Here is a 17071-nt window from a genome sequence, read left to right as displayed (position 1 = left end):
CATTGAAATGCTATATTTTTTAATCTCTATTTTATGAATTACTTACTATTAATGTAATTTCTTCAACATCAGCAGCCCGAAGTTTGCCCACCACCGTCATAGGCCCTTTAACTTCACTCTCAAGTCGTTTCATTTGTTTCATATGAGACAAAAAAAGCACATTTACGAGGTTTATTTAATTAATTATACTTTGTGGGTATTTTATTCATTCATTTCTCACATTACCAAACAAAATGATCATAATTCAAATGTGCATCGTCATGCCGCTGTGTCATACAACAGCCACCAGATGGCACTGCGTAAAGATATTGACGAGTCGTAGTGGCAGAGGGAGAAGAAGAAGGAGCGCGAGCGCCCTCACCGTCCTGCGTTTCCGTCGAGCCGCTTCCTTCCTGCCACTGACAGTCATTCCTTGCTTGTGTTTGACCCGACGAGACTCACAGCGACATGCCGCTTCTCCTGAGGACCCTGGCGAGCCGCGCCGCTCCCGTCCTGCGGGGACACACCGTTGTCCAGCGGGCCAACATCTACTCCAAACCCGCAAAGGAAAAGATCGGCGCTCTTGTAAGTCAGCGGTGATTTTGAACGATGTTAGCCTGGAGGCTAAGCTAAGAGCCCAGTGTCGTCCTTGGCTGTGACGAGGTCAACACAGACATACACTGTTTAATGTGTTACATTCTGGTGCAAAGGCAAGACGTGATAAGCTCACTTAACTACATGTATACGCGTTTGGTATTTGCTACCAATTGTTTAAATAATCCACTTGCTTCGATGTTTTTAATGCCCCATTACTCACCGCTAGCCGTGATAGCCTCTGGTGCTAACACGAACCGCTAAAGCAACACTGCCAATATTCTTTGGTAAAACGTACCATGTCATGACGTTGCTGTTTTTTATTTTTTATTTTTAGCGTTGTTAATGCAAACATACGTAGCTGTACTCCGCATAAGATGTTTTGTTTATGGCATGAGTAGTATTTGTTCAATGTTGGCTACGTCTTATTTGTTATGCTTCAGCTAGGTATGCTAACGAAAGCGGAAATGCTAATCTGTCAGTCGCACGGTACAGAATGACTGACAAGTGAAGATCCTGAGGCCTTTGACGGGTTTCTCGCTCAAATGTTCAAAAGTTCAGCCCACAGAAGGCTGAAGGTTATTGTATATTTTTCCCAGTACACTTTCCACACAGTGGTGATGATATTTAGTATCAGTGTCCATCCGGATCAAATCAAGTCGGTGCATTTTATTCAATCCATCAATCAACTTTTATTCAGTGCTAAATCACAGCCTAATGCGACTCAAAGCGCTTTCTACAACGTCCCTGCGCGTTGTATTGTGTCTGATGTGCAAGTAGGAGTCGTCTTGTTACAGGAGTTCTGCACTCTGGTATGAACTGAAGCATTTTTTATTATCGTGTCTTACAACTACTTAACATTTCACAAGTGTGTCTTGTAGCCTTAATGGCGTACATTATTTTCCAACGTGCGCTCGTTGGTCAGGAGTCACGAGAGAACAACATGGAGACACCAGTGTAGTAAACGCAGGTGGTTGCTTTTGATGTTCAGCTGAGAGAAAAGCACAGCGTCTGTTCAGGCAGATGCACCTGACACTGAGTCACTTCCAGTTGGGGCTCCTCATCACCGGGCCAACAGCTGCTGCTGTATTCGCCCCCTGTCAACTTTCTGGGCTGTGTTATAGCTTCTGCAGTCACCCACATGCATTTGCATCTAGCAGTAAAGTTTTAAACCATTTGAAAATATTGTTTTCAAATATATACTGGCAGCTTAGACTGTTTCATGCTCTCTCGGCATTGGGTTATAGTTCACATTTTTAACGTTTCACTGCTCATCCTTTGAGCATGCGACAAATAAAGCTCTTGAATTTTTGAATCTTATTAAGGGGGACTAATTATTTTTTTTCAGTTGTCACAGTAATCAGGAGAGAAAAGACTGGGGGGGGGGGGGGGTCAGATCTTTTCATTAATATCTTAAGCTGTTTTTACACAAAGGTGCATTTAAGACTTATTTTTATGTCAATATGTTGGTGGCTGTAAATCCAACCGTCCATAAAATGGAAATATCCTGATTTTTACCCTTTTACAGCCAACAGATTTGATTTTTTTTTTCCCTTATTCCTTTTTCATTAATATAGTTTTCAATCTTTTTTGCACTCTACCGTTGCTGTAATTATGCAAGTTTCCCAACTGTTGGATTAATAAAGTCCTTCTATTTCATTCCATTCAAATTTAAATGCAAATCAAAAACAAAAAACCCGCTGGCTCACCCACAAAAGTAGACCCACCTCTGAAAATCGTGACTGTTTGGTTTTGTAATTAAACATTTTGTATTTGATGTTGTGTTAAAACATAAATGGTCGATACCCTCGCTGTCCTATCCAGGAAACGGCCATTGGACTGGGTTTGCTGTCCTTAGCCATCCTAGGCCCCTCCGGTTGGATCCTGGCTCACTTGGAGGACTACAAGAAGAAGGAGTAACCAGGAGGTTTTTTACCAGTTGCAGCCCACCTGGTGTCTTCAGGACCACCTGGGAACCTCCACCATGTTCCACTGCAGAGAAACAACTTTGATCTTCAACCTAGGTCCTTCCTGACAGTCCGACTGTGAAACCATGATACAACAATGGGAGATTTAATTGTACATTTTATGTTTGACAAGATTAAATTTTAAACAACTATTTTTCTCCATATCTGTGTCTTTTCTTTGTCCACAACCTTCTTCTTGGAAGCCCCGGTTTAGAAACTTCAATGGAATTGATGATGATATCAGACCTTATTTTCTGATGTCTCACCGTTTTCAATTTCTACTTTCAACATTGGCTGTGATATCAGCAGGAAGAAGATACTTTCCATACATACTTGCACATGACGGTTACTTCTTTACGTAAATATAAGTGCACGTTCAGGTGGCGAATGAAATCACATTAAAATCCTCCAACGGTGTCATCGTTTACAGCGAACAGGTGGTGGCTTGTGTGACAGGGTTGATCAGTTATAAATGAGTACACTGTGATTTTCATATTTTGGAAATATACTCTATTAATATTTGATATTCTTGTGCCTTTCATCGATATTAAACTACAAGTGTGTTAAGTTTTTCCCAAATGAAAAATGGTAATAAAAAAAACAAATGCAGAATTTACTATGAAACGTATAAACAGTTGGGGACTAGGCAAGTCTAGGGGATTTAAGTAGTGCTAACTAGCAGTAGGAGTGTGCAAGGTAACTGCGGTCAAGCCAAATATTTTCATCTGAAATCAAGAATAAACAGAAAAATAATAAAAAGAAAAAAAAAATGCACATTTTTGAATGAGCTTTATTTTGAAATGCTCCATCGGAATTTCCTGAAATTCATTGAGGGGGTTCCTGGGGTGGTGCACTAGCACCCTGAAGTGGAATGATGGAGTGACAATTAGGGCATCTCCAACAATGTTAATCTGAAAACAAGTACAGAGAACAGCGATTCTATCTAGTTTCCCCGTTGAGTACAGTGATTACCGTAATACCTGGTGTACACGAAGCTAGCAAAAAAAGCGAGTGCATGCTGGCTCGACCGCTTTTGTCGAACTGTCGGTTGGCTTGACCGCAGTGCTAGGTAGGAGATGCAGGGGAACAGAGCCAGGAGAAAAGCTGAGCTTACCGGGGTCGTCGTCGCTGCTCGGAGCTCCGTCTTGGGTTGAGGTTCTGGTGTTTGTTTTTTTGGTTAAAATGGATCCTGGACGGGATTGACGGGAAGAGTCTGCGGTTGTGGCCTCCTGCTTGGCAGCGTCTTCTCTCCACCAACCGCACCTGAGTCTGATTACATCCATTGATCAAACCCTGGTGCGGACACCTCCACGACGGACCACGCCCACAACTGAGCCACGCCTCCTCTAAGAATAAAAATAAACTACAGACCCCTATCATTCCTAACACCATGAAACTGTAAAATAATATTGGAATGATTCCCAACATTGGATTTATCAAACAATTCAGCTTCTCGATGCATTTAATTCAAGCAAAACTGACTTGCATATTAAATTACATTTATTTCTGCACTGCTCTACGCTTCTGCGAGCAGAATCAATAGAATCGATGACAATAATAACACAAACATCGCTGCTAATCCCTTGTTTTCCTTTTTCGCCGCTTTTTTTTTTTCTTCCGCCCGTGGTCATTTTTGGCCCTCTCGGTGCCCCGTATTTCCTTCTGAGCTCAGCTGACTGTGCTAACTTCGTCTTCGTCGATCTTCTTTGCAGGGTAAAAACAGGTAAATGACCTTCGTTCTTTGTATGCTGTCGGACACCGTGTGCTTTATTCCAGGTTCGAGCAGAGCAGCAACAGAGTTTGACGTTCTTTTTTTTTTAATTGCCGTCTTTGCTTCCATACCATTAATGCTAACGTGCTGCCTTGAAAACTTTCACATTTTACCTTTTGACTCCTTATCTTAGTGTTCCAACTGCTGAAAATCACTGTTCGTCTTGAAGCTTTCTCACGTTAGTTTTGCCATTCGGTGTATTTTCTAATGTCGAAGCAGCTGGAAGAGGAAAATAGTTTTTTTTTTTTTTTTTTTTAGTGACTAATTCACCGCAATCAAACCGATTTGCGACAGTTTAAACTTGGCTGCCAGTGTATAGGTGTGTATATATATGGTGCAGTTCAAAGGTCCCGAAAGATCCATAAGGTTTGTTTCCTGTTGCCCTGTTTAAACAAAGCTTGAGTGCTGCACACGCATGCTTTGTTTCGAGGTGATTTCCCATTATTGTTGAATGAAACGATCATTGAAGTCCTCGTGCATGTACGTGAACATCACAAAAAGCCGTTTCGCTCTGTATGCACTTAAAAAGAAAAAAAAGTCCTGGTCGAACAAGGAGGTCTGAATGTTGAGCGCCACCGTGTGGTCGATCTGAACAGTGCAGGTTATTTTTTTTTCTCAAAGGTGTAAATATATACACATATATAACATACATACGTACACTCAGACACATATACTCACAAAAAGCATTTCCCCCATAGGCTGCAATACAAAAAGAAAACTGGGTGACAGGACGACCTTTGACCTGAAACCTGGTCTATAATAAATCTTTCTACTGTAGATTGTCAATCTTTCAAAAAAAGAAAAAAAATGTACAAAGGCCAGAAATTATATCAAGATCAAATTCATATAACAAGAAGAAACAAAACAGGAATATGGATCTTTCAGGACCTTTGAGTCAGCGATTGATTGTATACATTTCCAATGCATAGGATAATGATTTTATATGAACAAGGAAGTTTCAGGTGGCTGACTTCACTATGAGAGCGTCTGTAAAAAGCTGTCATGCAACAGTCGTTGGCGTTGCGCTAACCTCTATGTGCTATGTGTATGACATCATTGTATCTAGCGACCCCTAGAGCGCCACCATGAGGCTGGTGATCCTGGACGACTACAAGCTAGCCAGCGAGTGGGCTGCCAAGTACATCTGCAACAGAATCATCCAGTTCCAGCCCACGGCTGACAGATACTTCACTCTGGGTTTACCCACAGGTCAGCCTAGCATTAGCCACAGTAGCATAAGCTTAGGTAGCTTAGCACCAGCGGCTAGTCATCTCTGGCAGTCGTTCAATAACATAAGTAACTCATATAAGTTTTTGAATTGGCAGCTGTCTAACTTCTGCTTTCTACTAAGTAGAGATGTTGAAAGATGAGAATTTATGCAAAATGTATTGTTTGAAAGTATGAATGAAACAAAGCTGAGCTAAAGAAAAGGCCAATATTGTTTCGCTACTGAATTAAATTGAATTGTTTTGTTTAAAGCTGAGCAACACACGGCAGAATTGTAGACGGGCTCACAGTTGTGTATTTGTTTTTCATGGCAGCTGCCACTGACGCTGTTGTTTCCCTCAGGCAGTACTCCGTATGGCTGCTACCAGAAGTTAATAGAATACTACAAAAGTGGAGATATTTCCTTCAAGTACGTAAAGACCTTCAACATGGACGAGTACGTCGGTAAGATAAAACTTTCATCGTTTCTGAAGTTTTGTCGTCAAGTGTTAGAAATGAACCCAACGTGGTCATGAGGTTAGCACTGAGCTATTACCTTATTATGATGTTAGCGCTGAGTTATTACCTTATTATGATGTTAGCGCTGAGTTATGACATTATTATGATGTTAGCGCTGAGCTATTACCTTATTATGATGTTAGCGCTGAGTTATTACATTATTATCATCTTAGCGCTGAGCTATTACCTTGTTATGATGTTAGCGCTGAGTTATTACATTATTATGATGTTAGCGCTGAGCTATTACCTTGTTATGATGTTAGCGCTGAGTTATTACATTATTATGATTTTAGCGCTGAGCTATTACCTTATTCTGATGTTAGCGCTGAGTTATTACCTTATTATGATGTTAGCGCTGAGTTATTACATTATTATGATCTTAGCACTGAGCTATTACCTTATTATGATGTTAGCGCTGAGCTAGTACCTTATTATGATCTTAGCGCTGAGCTATTAACTTATGTTATTAGCGCTGAGCTATTACCTTATTATGATCTTAGCGCTGAGCTATTTACCTTCAATCCTATAAGTTGGTTATGTTTTGTCTGCATGATGCTCAACAAATTCTTTATAGTCAACTTTTTCTTCTCAGACTCTTCCATCTCATGTTTGCCCTCTCAAGTTTAAAAAAAAACAACAGTTTTATTTCCAGCACATTTGCACCAAACTTCTCCATTGGAATTTGCTCTCTTTGAGATTTCCCGCTAACTCTTGACGAGGTTGTGTTAGCGGTTAGCTCATGGACCTGGTGTCTCCGCTAAGGTCTACCTCGAGCCCATCCCGAGAGCTACCACTCGTACATGTGGAACAACTTCTTCAAGCACATCGACATCGATCCAGCCAACGCCCACATCCTGGACGGGAACGCTGAAGACCTGGAGGCCGAGTGCGATGCCTACGAGAAGAAGATTGCTGAAGCCGGCGGCATCGACTTGTTTGTGGGAGGTCAGACTCATAGTTTGTAACCACTTGTACAATCAAAGGATCATTTGGCTTACATCTCAGACTCCAGTGTCTGTGAAGGTTCTCAGCCATCCAGGTTATCATCCAGGTAAGATGGGGCAACCGGACCTGAACTGAACTGAAGAAGCCCTTCAGATGAAGTCCAGTTGCCTCATCTTAACCCCTCCCTTCCTGGACCTATTTCTCAAAACCTTTCCCATTCCTCCTCCTCCCCCTGCTGGTGGTGGTAGGTATCGGACCCGACGGCCACATCGCCTTCAACGAGCCGGGCTCCAGCCTGGTCTCCAGGACCCGGGTCAAGACCCTGGCCAAGGACACCATCCTGGCCAACGCCCGCTTCTTCGGCAACGACCTCTCCAAGGTTCCCACCATGGCCCTGACCGTCGGCGTGGGAACCGTCATGAGTGCCAAGGAGGTCAGAGGAAAACGTCTTGACCGGCGTTCCCTTGAACGCATCGTCTCACAACACAACTGCCAACCGCTGGAATGGTCCTCCTGAAGTCTGCTGTGATGCCCTCTCTGTGCCCAGGTGATGATCCTGATCACGGGGGCCCACAAGGCCTTTGCCCTGTACAAGGCCATCGAGGAGGGCGTCAACCACATGTGGACGGTGTCGGCCTTCCAGCAGCACCCGCGCACCATCTTCGTGTGCGACGAGGACGCCACGCTGGAGCTGCGCGTCAAGACCGTCAAATACTTTAAAGGTATGAGGGACGAGCAGTAACAGCAGCAGTGACAGCAGCAGCAGCAGTAACCGTAGCAGGAGCAGCCGCAGCAGCCGCCGCCGCAGTAGTAGTAGCAGCAGCAGCAGCAGTAACAGTAGCAGCAGCAGTAACAGCAGCAGCAACAGTAGCAGCAGCAGCAGCAGCAACAGCAACAGCAGCAGTAGCAGCAGCAGCAGTAACAGCAGCAGTAACAGTAACAGTAACAGCAGCAGTAACCCCTGTTTTACAGCAGAAGCGTTTGCAGAGCGTCAGCAGAGCGTCTGCGTCGACGCAGTGAAACGCGGCCACTAAAGTCAATGAGCAGGTTCACACCAGGCGCAGAGCGGCCGCGTTTCAGAAGCGTCCCAGAAGCAGTAAAACGCGACCCGCTGGAAAAGAACGCCAGAATTTATTCTTTGACGCTTGCCGCGTCCCTCCTGCGTCAATCGCAGCAGGTGGGATCGTTCAGACAGGAAGTCCAAGGTGTAAAAACACGGTGGATCCGGTTGATTTTCATCATAACACACAATGTGCTGGATTTTGTATTTACATGTGCTGAACTTTACTGTGAAACATCAACGTGACGCATCGGCTTCAACGCTGTTCAGGTCGGCCGTCAAACAAAAACAGATTTCACTTTAAATCTCAAACTATGATGAACAAAATGCATCTATACTTTAAATACCTGCATTTTGCATGATGCCAGCAGTTCGCTTTATTATTATTTTTCTTTTTTTACACACATCGATACTTCGAGACACTGTCCCAACAGTGTCTCGAAGTATCGATGTTTTGTTTAATTGTTGTTTTCTTTAAAAACAAGCGGAAACTACCTGGGTTGTCGCGCGATCTTGCAATCCTCTCGAGAACCGATCGAGACGCTCTGCTCGTAAAACGCGTCCTGTGTGGGAGGGTGCAGTAACGGCAGTAACAGCAGCAGCAGTAACGGCAGTAGCAGCAGCAGCAGTAACGGCAGTAGCAGCAGCAGCAGCAGTAACGGCAGTAGCAGTAGCAGCAGTAACGGCAGTAGCAGTAGCAGCAGCAGTAACGGCAGTAGCAGCAGCAGCAGCAGTAACGGCAGTAGCAGTAGCAGCAGTAACGGCAGTAGCAGCAGCAGCAGCAGTAACGGCAGTAGCAGCAGCAGCAGTAACGGCAGTAGCAGTAGCAGCAGCAGTAATGGCAGTAGCAGCAGCAGCAGTAGCAGCAGCAGCAGCAGCAGCAGTAACGGCAGTAGCAGCAGCAGCAGCAGTAACGGCAGTAGCAGTAGCAGCAGCAGCAGCAGCAGCAGCAGCAGCAGCAGCAGCAGCAGCAGTAACGGCAGTAGCAGCAGCAGCAGTAACGGCAGTAGCAGTAGCAGCAGCAGCAGCAGTAACGGCAGTAGCAGTAGCAGCAGCAGTAATGGCAGTAGCAGTAGCAGCAGCAGTAACGGCAGTAGCAGTAGCAGCAGCAGTAACGGCAGTAGCAGCAGCAGCAGTAACGGCAGTAGCAGTAGCAGCAGCAGCAGCAGCAGCAGTAGCAGCAGCAGCAGCAGTAACGGCAGTAGCAGCAGCAGCAGTAACGGCAGTAGCAGCAGCAGTAACGGCCGTAGCAGTAGCAGCAGCAGTAACGGCAGCAGCAGTAACGGCAGCAGCAGTAACGGCAGTAGCAGCAGCAGCAGTAACGGCAGTAGCAGTAACGGCAGTAGCAGTAACGGCAGTAGCAGCAGCAGCAGCAGCAGCAGCAGTAACGGCAGTAGCAGCAGCAGTAACGGCAGTAGCAGCAGCAGCAGCAGTAACGGCAGTAGCAGCAGCAGCAGTAACGGCAGTAGCAGTAGCAGCAGCAGTAACGGCAGTAGCAGCAGCAGCAGTAGCAGCAGCAGCAGCAGCAGTAACGGCAGTAGCAGTAGCAGCAGCAGCAGTAACGGCAGTAGCAGCAGCAGTAACGGCCGTAGCAGTAGCAGCAGCAGCAGCAGCAGTAACGGCAGTAGCAGCAGCAGCAGTAACGGCAGTAGCAGCAGCAGCAGCAGCAGTAACGGCAGTAGCAGCAGCAGCAGTAACGGCAGTAGCAGTAGCAGCAGCAGCAGTAACGGCAGTAGCAGCAGCAGCAGCAGTAACGGCAGTAGCAGTAGCAGCAGTAACGGCAGTAGCAGCAGCAGCAGCAGTAGCAGCAGCAGCAGCAGCAGCAGCAATAACGGCAGTAGCAGCAGCAGCAGTAACGGCAGTAGCAGCAGCAGTAACGGCCGTAGCAGTAGCAGCAGCAGCAGTAACGGCAGTAGCAGCAGCAACGGCAGTAGCAGCAGCAGCAGTAACGGCAGTAGCAGCAGCAGCAGCAGTAACGGCAGTAGCAGTAGCAGCAGCAGCAGTAACGGCAGTAGCAGCAGCAGCAGCAGTAACAGCAGTAGCAGCAGCAGTAACGGCAGTAGCAGTAACGGCAGTAGCAGCAGTAACGGCAGTAGCAGTAGCAGCAGCAGCAGCAGCAGTAACGGCAGTAGCAGCAGCAGTAACGGCAGTAACAGTAACGGCAGTAGCAGTAACGGCAGTAGCAGCAGCCGCCAGTCACAACAATGCGCTGTCTCTCTAACAATGAACAAGCACAACAGTCACTGATGCCAGATGTTGTCACTTGTTGTTCTTGTAGGTTTAATGCACGTCCACAATAAGCTGGTGGACCCAGTGCTCAGCATCAAGGACCAGTGACTCCAGTGACTGGGATGAGCCTGGACCAGAGCCAGAGTCTCTCTGGACTGCATCATTGACGTCACTTCCAACTGTTGCATCTCATTGTGAGAAAGTGAAGTCATCAGCGAGTTCATCACTAACCAGCAGCTTCTAGAAGATGCTTTTTACAACACGTTTTACCTTCTTTCATGACCTTTGAACGCATGAGAGAGGAAATAATCAATCCGTTAAATTTCCCATATTGATTCTTCCTCATCTTCACGATGCCTGATGCCCCATCGATTGTCAGCAGGAGATTTTCTTAGTGGGCAACTTGTCTCAAAATCAAAGTGACCTTTCGACCTTTGAGAATTAAGTGTTAAAAACTCAACACAGCCGCTTTATAAACAGCATGTTTGTCACGATGCTCCAAGTCACAACATTCCGCCTTGACTGTCCTATGATTTGTGGCCTGTTTATCGGACGTTTCCAAGCATTTCGAGAGTTTTTTGCACACGTGATTATTATTATAGTTTTGTTTTTGTATTTTTGTAAGATGATTAAAGACTTTGCTAAGAATCGTTTGAGTCTGGCTGGAAGTTTTTCCCTTGCGTTTTAATATTTAGTGATTGTGCAATGACAGTACACAGTTGTACTTTCAATGATTTATTGTGGAATATTTACAGTAAAGTCAACTGGCAGCCAGTCATTCACTGGAAGTTTACAGCCAGAATGTATGTTGTTGCTGCAGTTACTATCGTTGTCCACAGTGTGGCGCTCATTTAAAAGGAAATTGATCGACCTGCGCTTCATCACGACTTTCAGATGAAAATGTGGGCGAATACTCGGGGAACAAAGAGCACTCGGGACAAAATGAGCATTGAAACTTGGCCCCTTTTGACGTCACTGAAAGGAGGCACTAGAATTAAATGATGATGACAAATAACCCGCTAAACATCCCGATGAAACCCAGCCACCCTGCGCAACAGGTTGGACGGACGGAGTTCTCGCGAGATGGTCTCCTCAGGTCGATCACGTGCTCTCCCAACTCCACGAGGAACAAATGAATCAGTTTAGACCTGCGCACTGGTGCAGTTCTCTCCCACGCCGGCTCTCACTGTGTCACAGTGTTGACTCGGAGTCGATCTGATATGAAGACGCGACCTGTAGTCAAAGTGACTCGGGTTGGAAAACAAGTTGCAACTGTCTGCCTGCAACACAGGAACCATTTCTCCTTTTCTCTCAAGGCTTCTGATTGAATTTATTCAAAGGAGTCGTCGCCTGATGACTTCTTGCATAAACTTGTCTGTGATTGAAATAAACAAAACAAAAAAAGCCCCAGTGGCATTAATTACATCTATCTTTGTAAGCATCTCATCCTTTTAAATATGTAAATACAAAGTATTTTGAATGTGTTGGCTCGTGACGAGCGCACTCGTCTTAATTATTACCATAAAATCCTCTCCGGTTCTCCTCCTCCACCAAGCACGATGCCGCGTGACAGGAGGTTGTTGCAGGGTTTCCTGTGGAAGCAGCTTTCAGGCAGTTTTGCTGTGGAGGACACTCGTTGTATTTAAATGATGCTTTAAAGTTTAAATGAAAGGCGAAGTCAGTCACATTTGGAGGTTTTGAAGACACAGCGACATCAAGTGGTGACACTTTAGATTGCAGCGCTCTTTCGCTCCCCCTCCCTCCTTCCTTCTTCTTCGTTGGTTGTACTGCGATGATACACTTTTAGCTTTATTTGATGAATTTACAAGTACTACACTGAGCTTTTGCCAATATAAAAATCATAAATCAAGCCAAAGTTTACACACTGGACCTTTAGGTTTCCAGCAGCTGGATGGAGTCTCTCTCTCTCTCTCTCTCTCTCTCTCTCTCTCTCTCTCTCTCTCTCTCTCTCTCTCTCTCTCTCTCTCTGCTCCATCAGATACAGTGAACACCGACAGCATGTGACATGTGGCTGAAAGCCCACCTGGCTGCTGCTGCTGCTGCTGCTGCTGCCTCCACATGGCTCCACCACTGGACCAGATCAATTTCTACTGGCAGCCAGTCAGACCTCTGAGGACTCAGCTCACCTCCTGCTGAGTCCATTCAGTGTTGCAGTCAGGTTCAGTCAAGTCTTCCCTCTCCTCACAGTGAACCGAGGTTCCTTCTCGACTCCATATGAGTCATCGTCTTGTCTACACATCTTCACAGTCCATCAGTAAATTTCATTCTATTTTCATTTGACGTAAAGACTTAATGTGTTTACTGAACATCACTTTTGTAATATGTGTAAACATTTTTTTGCTGTTTTGTCTGAAAATATAGTTTAAAGTTTGCTCTTGTTTTCAGCGAGGTGTCTTCATGATTTTCTTTACCAGTTTGCTGCTTTGCTCGGCTGTTTTTGAACCATTTAAAAAAGCTTTTCTCCATAAAATTAAAACAACTTTCCTACATTAAAAAATATATATATATACAAAAACACATTAACCTGGTATAAATTCAAAATTTAAATGAAAATGATGGCATGCACGAACAATAAATGTTTAAAAGTGTAAAACTGTGTAAAAATTGTGTGAATGTTTCTACACATTCACGCTAAGAATACTCTCATCTCACTCATGGTGGCAGTGAAAGAGGTCAAAGTTCTGCTCGGCTCTGGGATGAGGTGGTGAAACACAAGCTTTTCTGTTATTATGGCGGCATTACAGTGTTGGCTGAGTCTCAAGCCAGTCTGGATTAAAAAGTACCCGGTCCGAGGCCGAGACCAGACCCTTAGGAAGTGCCCTCAGTGGCGGTCTGGCCGTGAGACAAAGCCCAGTCTCGGGTACTAGGACACTATACTCACAGGGGTAGTTTGCAAGCCCAGTACTTTGTTGGTGAACTGAGTTGACTTCAAGCGAGAGCGTCAGAGCGCTGCCACCAGAGGAGGACAGGAGGCGCTCTCCGCTCCAACCGCCGCCTGGCTAATCAGCCCCGCTGCATCATGATACAGTAATTACTCACTGTTTAGAGACCTCATCTTCAATCAGCCGCGTGACTTCCAAAGGTGGTGAGATGCAAATCTCAGCGGCTGCTTCGCTGAGTGCAGGCGATGATGGTGAAGGTTGTTAGACCAGAGCAGCTCCAAATGGAACAAGCTGCTCATCAAACGCAGGCGCAAGCAATATACAACCGTATTTCTACTACTTCACTGAGTGATGAATGCAAACTGGTTTCCATCGCAGTCACCACCCAGAACAATCTGACGCAATGAAGGAAAACACCATCAAGGAAAACCAAGGAGACCGGCTGGAAACCATGATGACGGCAGATGTGAGTCGATGGTCCAGTTGGACAAAAGGAGTGTGTATCTCCCTGAGCCTCGCAGTGTCACTGCCAGCAGTGGTGGGAAAGTGCATCGTCAGTGATGAAGGTCCAGTGTATAAGATTTGCCTTGATTTAAACTTTTTATCTTGGTAGAAGCTTCACATGCTGCCCATCAATACGTTAATAAGACATGAACACATACAATAAGAATGCCTTCAGCTGCACATACAGTGTAAAGAGTGAATTAAACAAGACGATTAAAAAATCTCTAAATTATATGTACATACAAGTTACTTATGTTTCTATTAAAATTAATTCAAATAAATAACAGTGTATCATCAACGTACAATAAAAGTCGTTTGGTTTTCCTCCCTTTGAACGCTTCTCATACATACAAGAATATTCATAGAGCAACAGGGGTTTATCTCCTAGTTAGCTTAGCATTTTTGAAGGAAGCCCAGCTGACAGTGACCTAGCGAGCTACCTTAACATTTTTACACACTTGACCTTAACTTGAAGCATTGTCAGGGGGGAAATAATATGTCAAAGGAACTATTCTAAATTCTAAATATTCTACTGAAAAAACTCCTTGAAGGACACATTTAGTGTCATTTGTATTGCGTATGAATTGTTTTTAAACACAGCAAAGACAATACCAGAGCGTTAAAAACTAATAACTGAGACGAGCTTCTTCGTCTATATGGAATAAAGCAGAAAGCAAGGAGACGTTTCTGTCTGGTGTGAACTGTGTGGAAGCTGTGAGCATCTTCTCCCAAACCACCGCCAGGAGCTCTCATCAGAAAACATGTTTGTTATTTTGTGGAGGTAACCTGAGGTTTAACTGCAGCCTTGTGAAGCACAGCACCATCACCATGGCAACGCTGCGCTGAGCAGCAGCTCACCTGCTCCGCAAGCAGCTTGAAGCCCAGAAAAGCAGCAATCAGCTGGGTGTGAAACTAGCGGGACGGCCTGGTGGTTAGAGAACCTGTGGAGACCATTTCGCAAAGGAGAATAATTAGCCAGGAACCTGTGGACATCGAGGTGAAGTTAGCTGCAAGGAAGCAGTGGGTAACGAGTCCGTGGTAGTGCAAAGTATAGAGTAGTACTGCAGTACTGCATTGGTTGTATGTAGAGTGTAGGGACGGTGGAGTCGCCTCAGCAGCTCCAGGTTTCCACCACTAAAGGTCACCGCATGTTCGACACCAGCAAGTCAACCTGGGTTTTCTGTTCCGTCAGAGGGCAACACTCAGCAGCAGTGGCTGTGTGAGCGCAGTTGGAACCCACCAGCACCAGGAGAAGGTTTGGCTTCTTCTCTGAACCAGTTTTGAAGACGACGTCGTGGAAACACGTTTTTTTTCCAGAGGGTTTCTGAAAAAATTTGAAAAAATGCCCTCTGGGTGTAAACTGGCCCTGACTCCGCAACGCTGTGGCACATCTGTGAAGCACAGAGTGACCACTAGACGGCGCTCTGATATGTCTAATGTCATGAAATGGTCTCCACCTCCTCCATGTCACTCAGCTGTGGAGGAGGATTAGGATCCCCCTCTGCATGGGGGGGTTAGGACCACCCCCTGGCAGAACATGGGCACCGTCACCATGGCAACAGCCTGCCTCGGCTGTGATTGGCTGCCAAGGCCAGACGGAGGCTTTTGCCCCCTGAGGTGGGAGGAATCCCTCTGTCTGGAGGCAGTCAGTGGAGAACAAACCGCTGCAGAGCGACGATGAGTTCAAGACACTCGGGACAAAGAGCCGTTGTCTCTCTGAGAGGAACCACCAGCTGATGTGAAAGACGCTTCCTCCCACCCACTGACTGATGATGGAGCCACACTCCCCCACAGTCAAGCACTGCTATCTGCTGATGCTGCTGAGCAGGAGGAGCAGGAGGAGTCCACTCCTCATGCCAGCAGGAGTGAAAGAGGAGGAGCCGCTGTATCCAATAGCATAATAATATGAATAATAATAATAATAATAATAATAATAATAATAATAATAATAATAATAATAATAATAATAATATTAGTATTACTATATTACTACTATTATTATTTTATAGAAGAAATTTTGTTATCTGTTTCACAAAATCATGTCTTTATCTTTGGTGTTGTCAGCTGACCCTCGACCAGGACTAACCTTAGACCAGGACTAACCCTAGAGTAGGACTAACCTTAGACCAGGACTAACCTTAGACCAGGGCTAACCCTAGACCAGGACTAACCTTAGACCAGGACTAACCTGTAAAATGTGCCAGAGGGGGGTAGCGGAGCAGCAGCAGATGGATGGAGTGTTTAGCTCTTTATTGAAATGACTGTGGAAACACTGCAAACATGGAGGAGATCCAGCTGCTGGATGACTGACTGACTGTTAATATCATTTCTTCAAGTTTGGAGGGCCGCACTAAAAAGCTTAATGGGCCGCATATGGCCCCCGGGCCGTGGTTTGCCCAACGCCTGCCCTAGACTTCACCTTGTTTATTTAAAATGGATGAATTGACTACTGTGTCTTGTACATCATACATCACCAGTGGTGAAAAATGGCACCTTTTATGTCAAAGTCGCAAACGTTTATGTTGATGGTATCGTTATGTTGCCAGTGTGAGTTGTTCAAGTCTGTCCAGGAACCCAGAGAACTACTGGTGCTCTTTGAGCAGATGACCTTCCCTCACGCACAGCATGAAGGCAACACACACACACACACACACACACACGTTTCCACCGTCCAAAGTCTCCTGAGCTGCAACTGCAGTTTGGTTCAACATTCAACATTTGTGACAAGAATGTGCTTGAATCCTGGGAATGAAGTGTGTGTGTGTGTGTGTGTGTGTGTGTGTGTGTGTGTGTGTGTGTGTGTGTGTGTGTGTGTGTGGGCCTGAAAGCTGCTTTCCAGATGAGCCTGTTTCCATGTGCCCACCAACACCAGGAGGATTAAGGGGCTCAATGAAAGGAACCCTGGAGTGAAACGGAGAGTTGCCTTCGGTGTGTGAGGAGATGGTTGCATCGTCTCCAACCTGCGTCCCACCAATATTAACTGTAACTGTAACTGATCCTCTGGCAGCGAGTCAGTTTCCTCCTCACATGGACCACAGCAGAGCTGAAGAACCTCACAGCGTTGGTCTTCTGGGTCTCAACAAGCAGAAGCATTGTTCTTTCAAGGCTGAGAATCATAGAAGCACAGAGGTGCAGTGGTTCACTGTGTGACAGGAAGGTTGCAGGTCCCACTTCTGGCACTTTCCCATAAATATGATGATAACGTTATTTACGATTGTCCTCGTTGATTCTCTTCACGCCATCTATAATTTCAATTTCAATTTCTTTAGCTCAACCCCTTGAGATGCAGCTGATCATTTTCACTGAGACACACATGACGCAAAACGCACTGCTCTCCAACTTCCACTTCCCCCCGACCCCCCCCCCCCCGCCCCCCTACCCACACACACACACA

The 17071-nt window shown here is 45.5% G+C and overlaps 2 protein-coding genes and 1 long non-coding RNA gene across 3 annotated transcripts; all 3 read left to right on the top strand.

Moving 5' to 3' along the window:
* Window positions 1-369: 369 nt before the first annotated feature.
* Window positions 370-2692, top strand: LOC142889149 (cytochrome c oxidase subunit 8A, mitochondrial-like). The gene is made up of 2 exons (XM_076027789.1): window positions 370-564; window positions 2398-2692. Exons 1-2 carry the CDS (start codon window positions 448-450, stop codon window positions 2491-2493), a joined length of 213 nt encoding a protein of 70 aa, XP_075883904.1. The 5' UTR covers window positions 370-447; the 3' UTR covers window positions 2494-2692.
* On the top strand, window positions 571-1951 carry LOC142889151 (uncharacterized). The gene is made up of 2 exons (XR_012926799.1): window positions 571-1586; window positions 1739-1951. It is a non-coding gene; the product is annotated as an uncharacterized LOC142889151 (long non-coding RNA).
* Window positions 2693-5331: 2639 nt separating the features above from the next.
* LOC142889131 (glucosamine-6-phosphate deaminase 2) lies at window positions 5332-10919 on the top strand. Its single transcript, XM_076027762.1, has 6 exons — window positions 5332-5520; window positions 5881-5982; window positions 6799-6981; window positions 7230-7414; window positions 7529-7703; window positions 10320-10919. Exons 1-6 carry the CDS (start codon window positions 5397-5399, stop codon window positions 10376-10378), a joined length of 828 nt encoding a protein of 275 aa, XP_075883877.1. The 5' UTR covers window positions 5332-5396; the 3' UTR covers window positions 10379-10919.
* Window positions 10920-17071: the final 6152 nt, after the last annotated feature.

The sequence above is a fragment of the Nelusetta ayraudi genome, unplaced genomic scaffold, assembly GCF_046127955.1.
Source record: "Nelusetta ayraudi isolate G7.1 ecotype Tasmania unplaced genomic scaffold, CSIRO-AGI_Nayr_v1 ptg000021l, whole genome shotgun sequence".
Lineage (NCBI taxonomy): Eukaryota > Metazoa > Chordata > Actinopteri > Tetraodontiformes > Monacanthidae > Nelusetta > Nelusetta ayraudi.
This window is presented reverse-complemented; position numbering and strand designations above follow the sequence as displayed.

Bases quoted from the DNA above. Each gene is read 5' to 3' on its own strand.
- LOC142889149 (XM_076027789.1), top strand. From the start codon at position 448: ATGCCGCTTCTCCTGAGGACCCTGGCGAGCCGCGCCGCTCCCGTCCTG. The intron at 565-2,397 runs GTAAGTCAGCGG...TGTCCTATCCAG, and splicing joins AGGAAAAGATCGGCGCTCTT to GAAACGGCCATTGGACTGGG.
- LOC142889131 (XM_076027762.1), top strand. From the start codon at position 5,397: ATGAGGCTGGTGATCCTGGACGACTACAAGCTAGCCAGCGAGTGGGCT. The intron at 5,983-6,798 runs GTAAGATAAAAC...GTCTCCGCTAAG, and splicing joins CAACATGGACGAGTACGTCG to GTCTACCTCGAGCCCATCCC. The intron at 7,415-7,528 runs GTCAGAGGAAAA...CTCTGTGCCCAG, and splicing joins CCGTCATGAGTGCCAAGGAG to GTGATGATCCTGATCACGGG.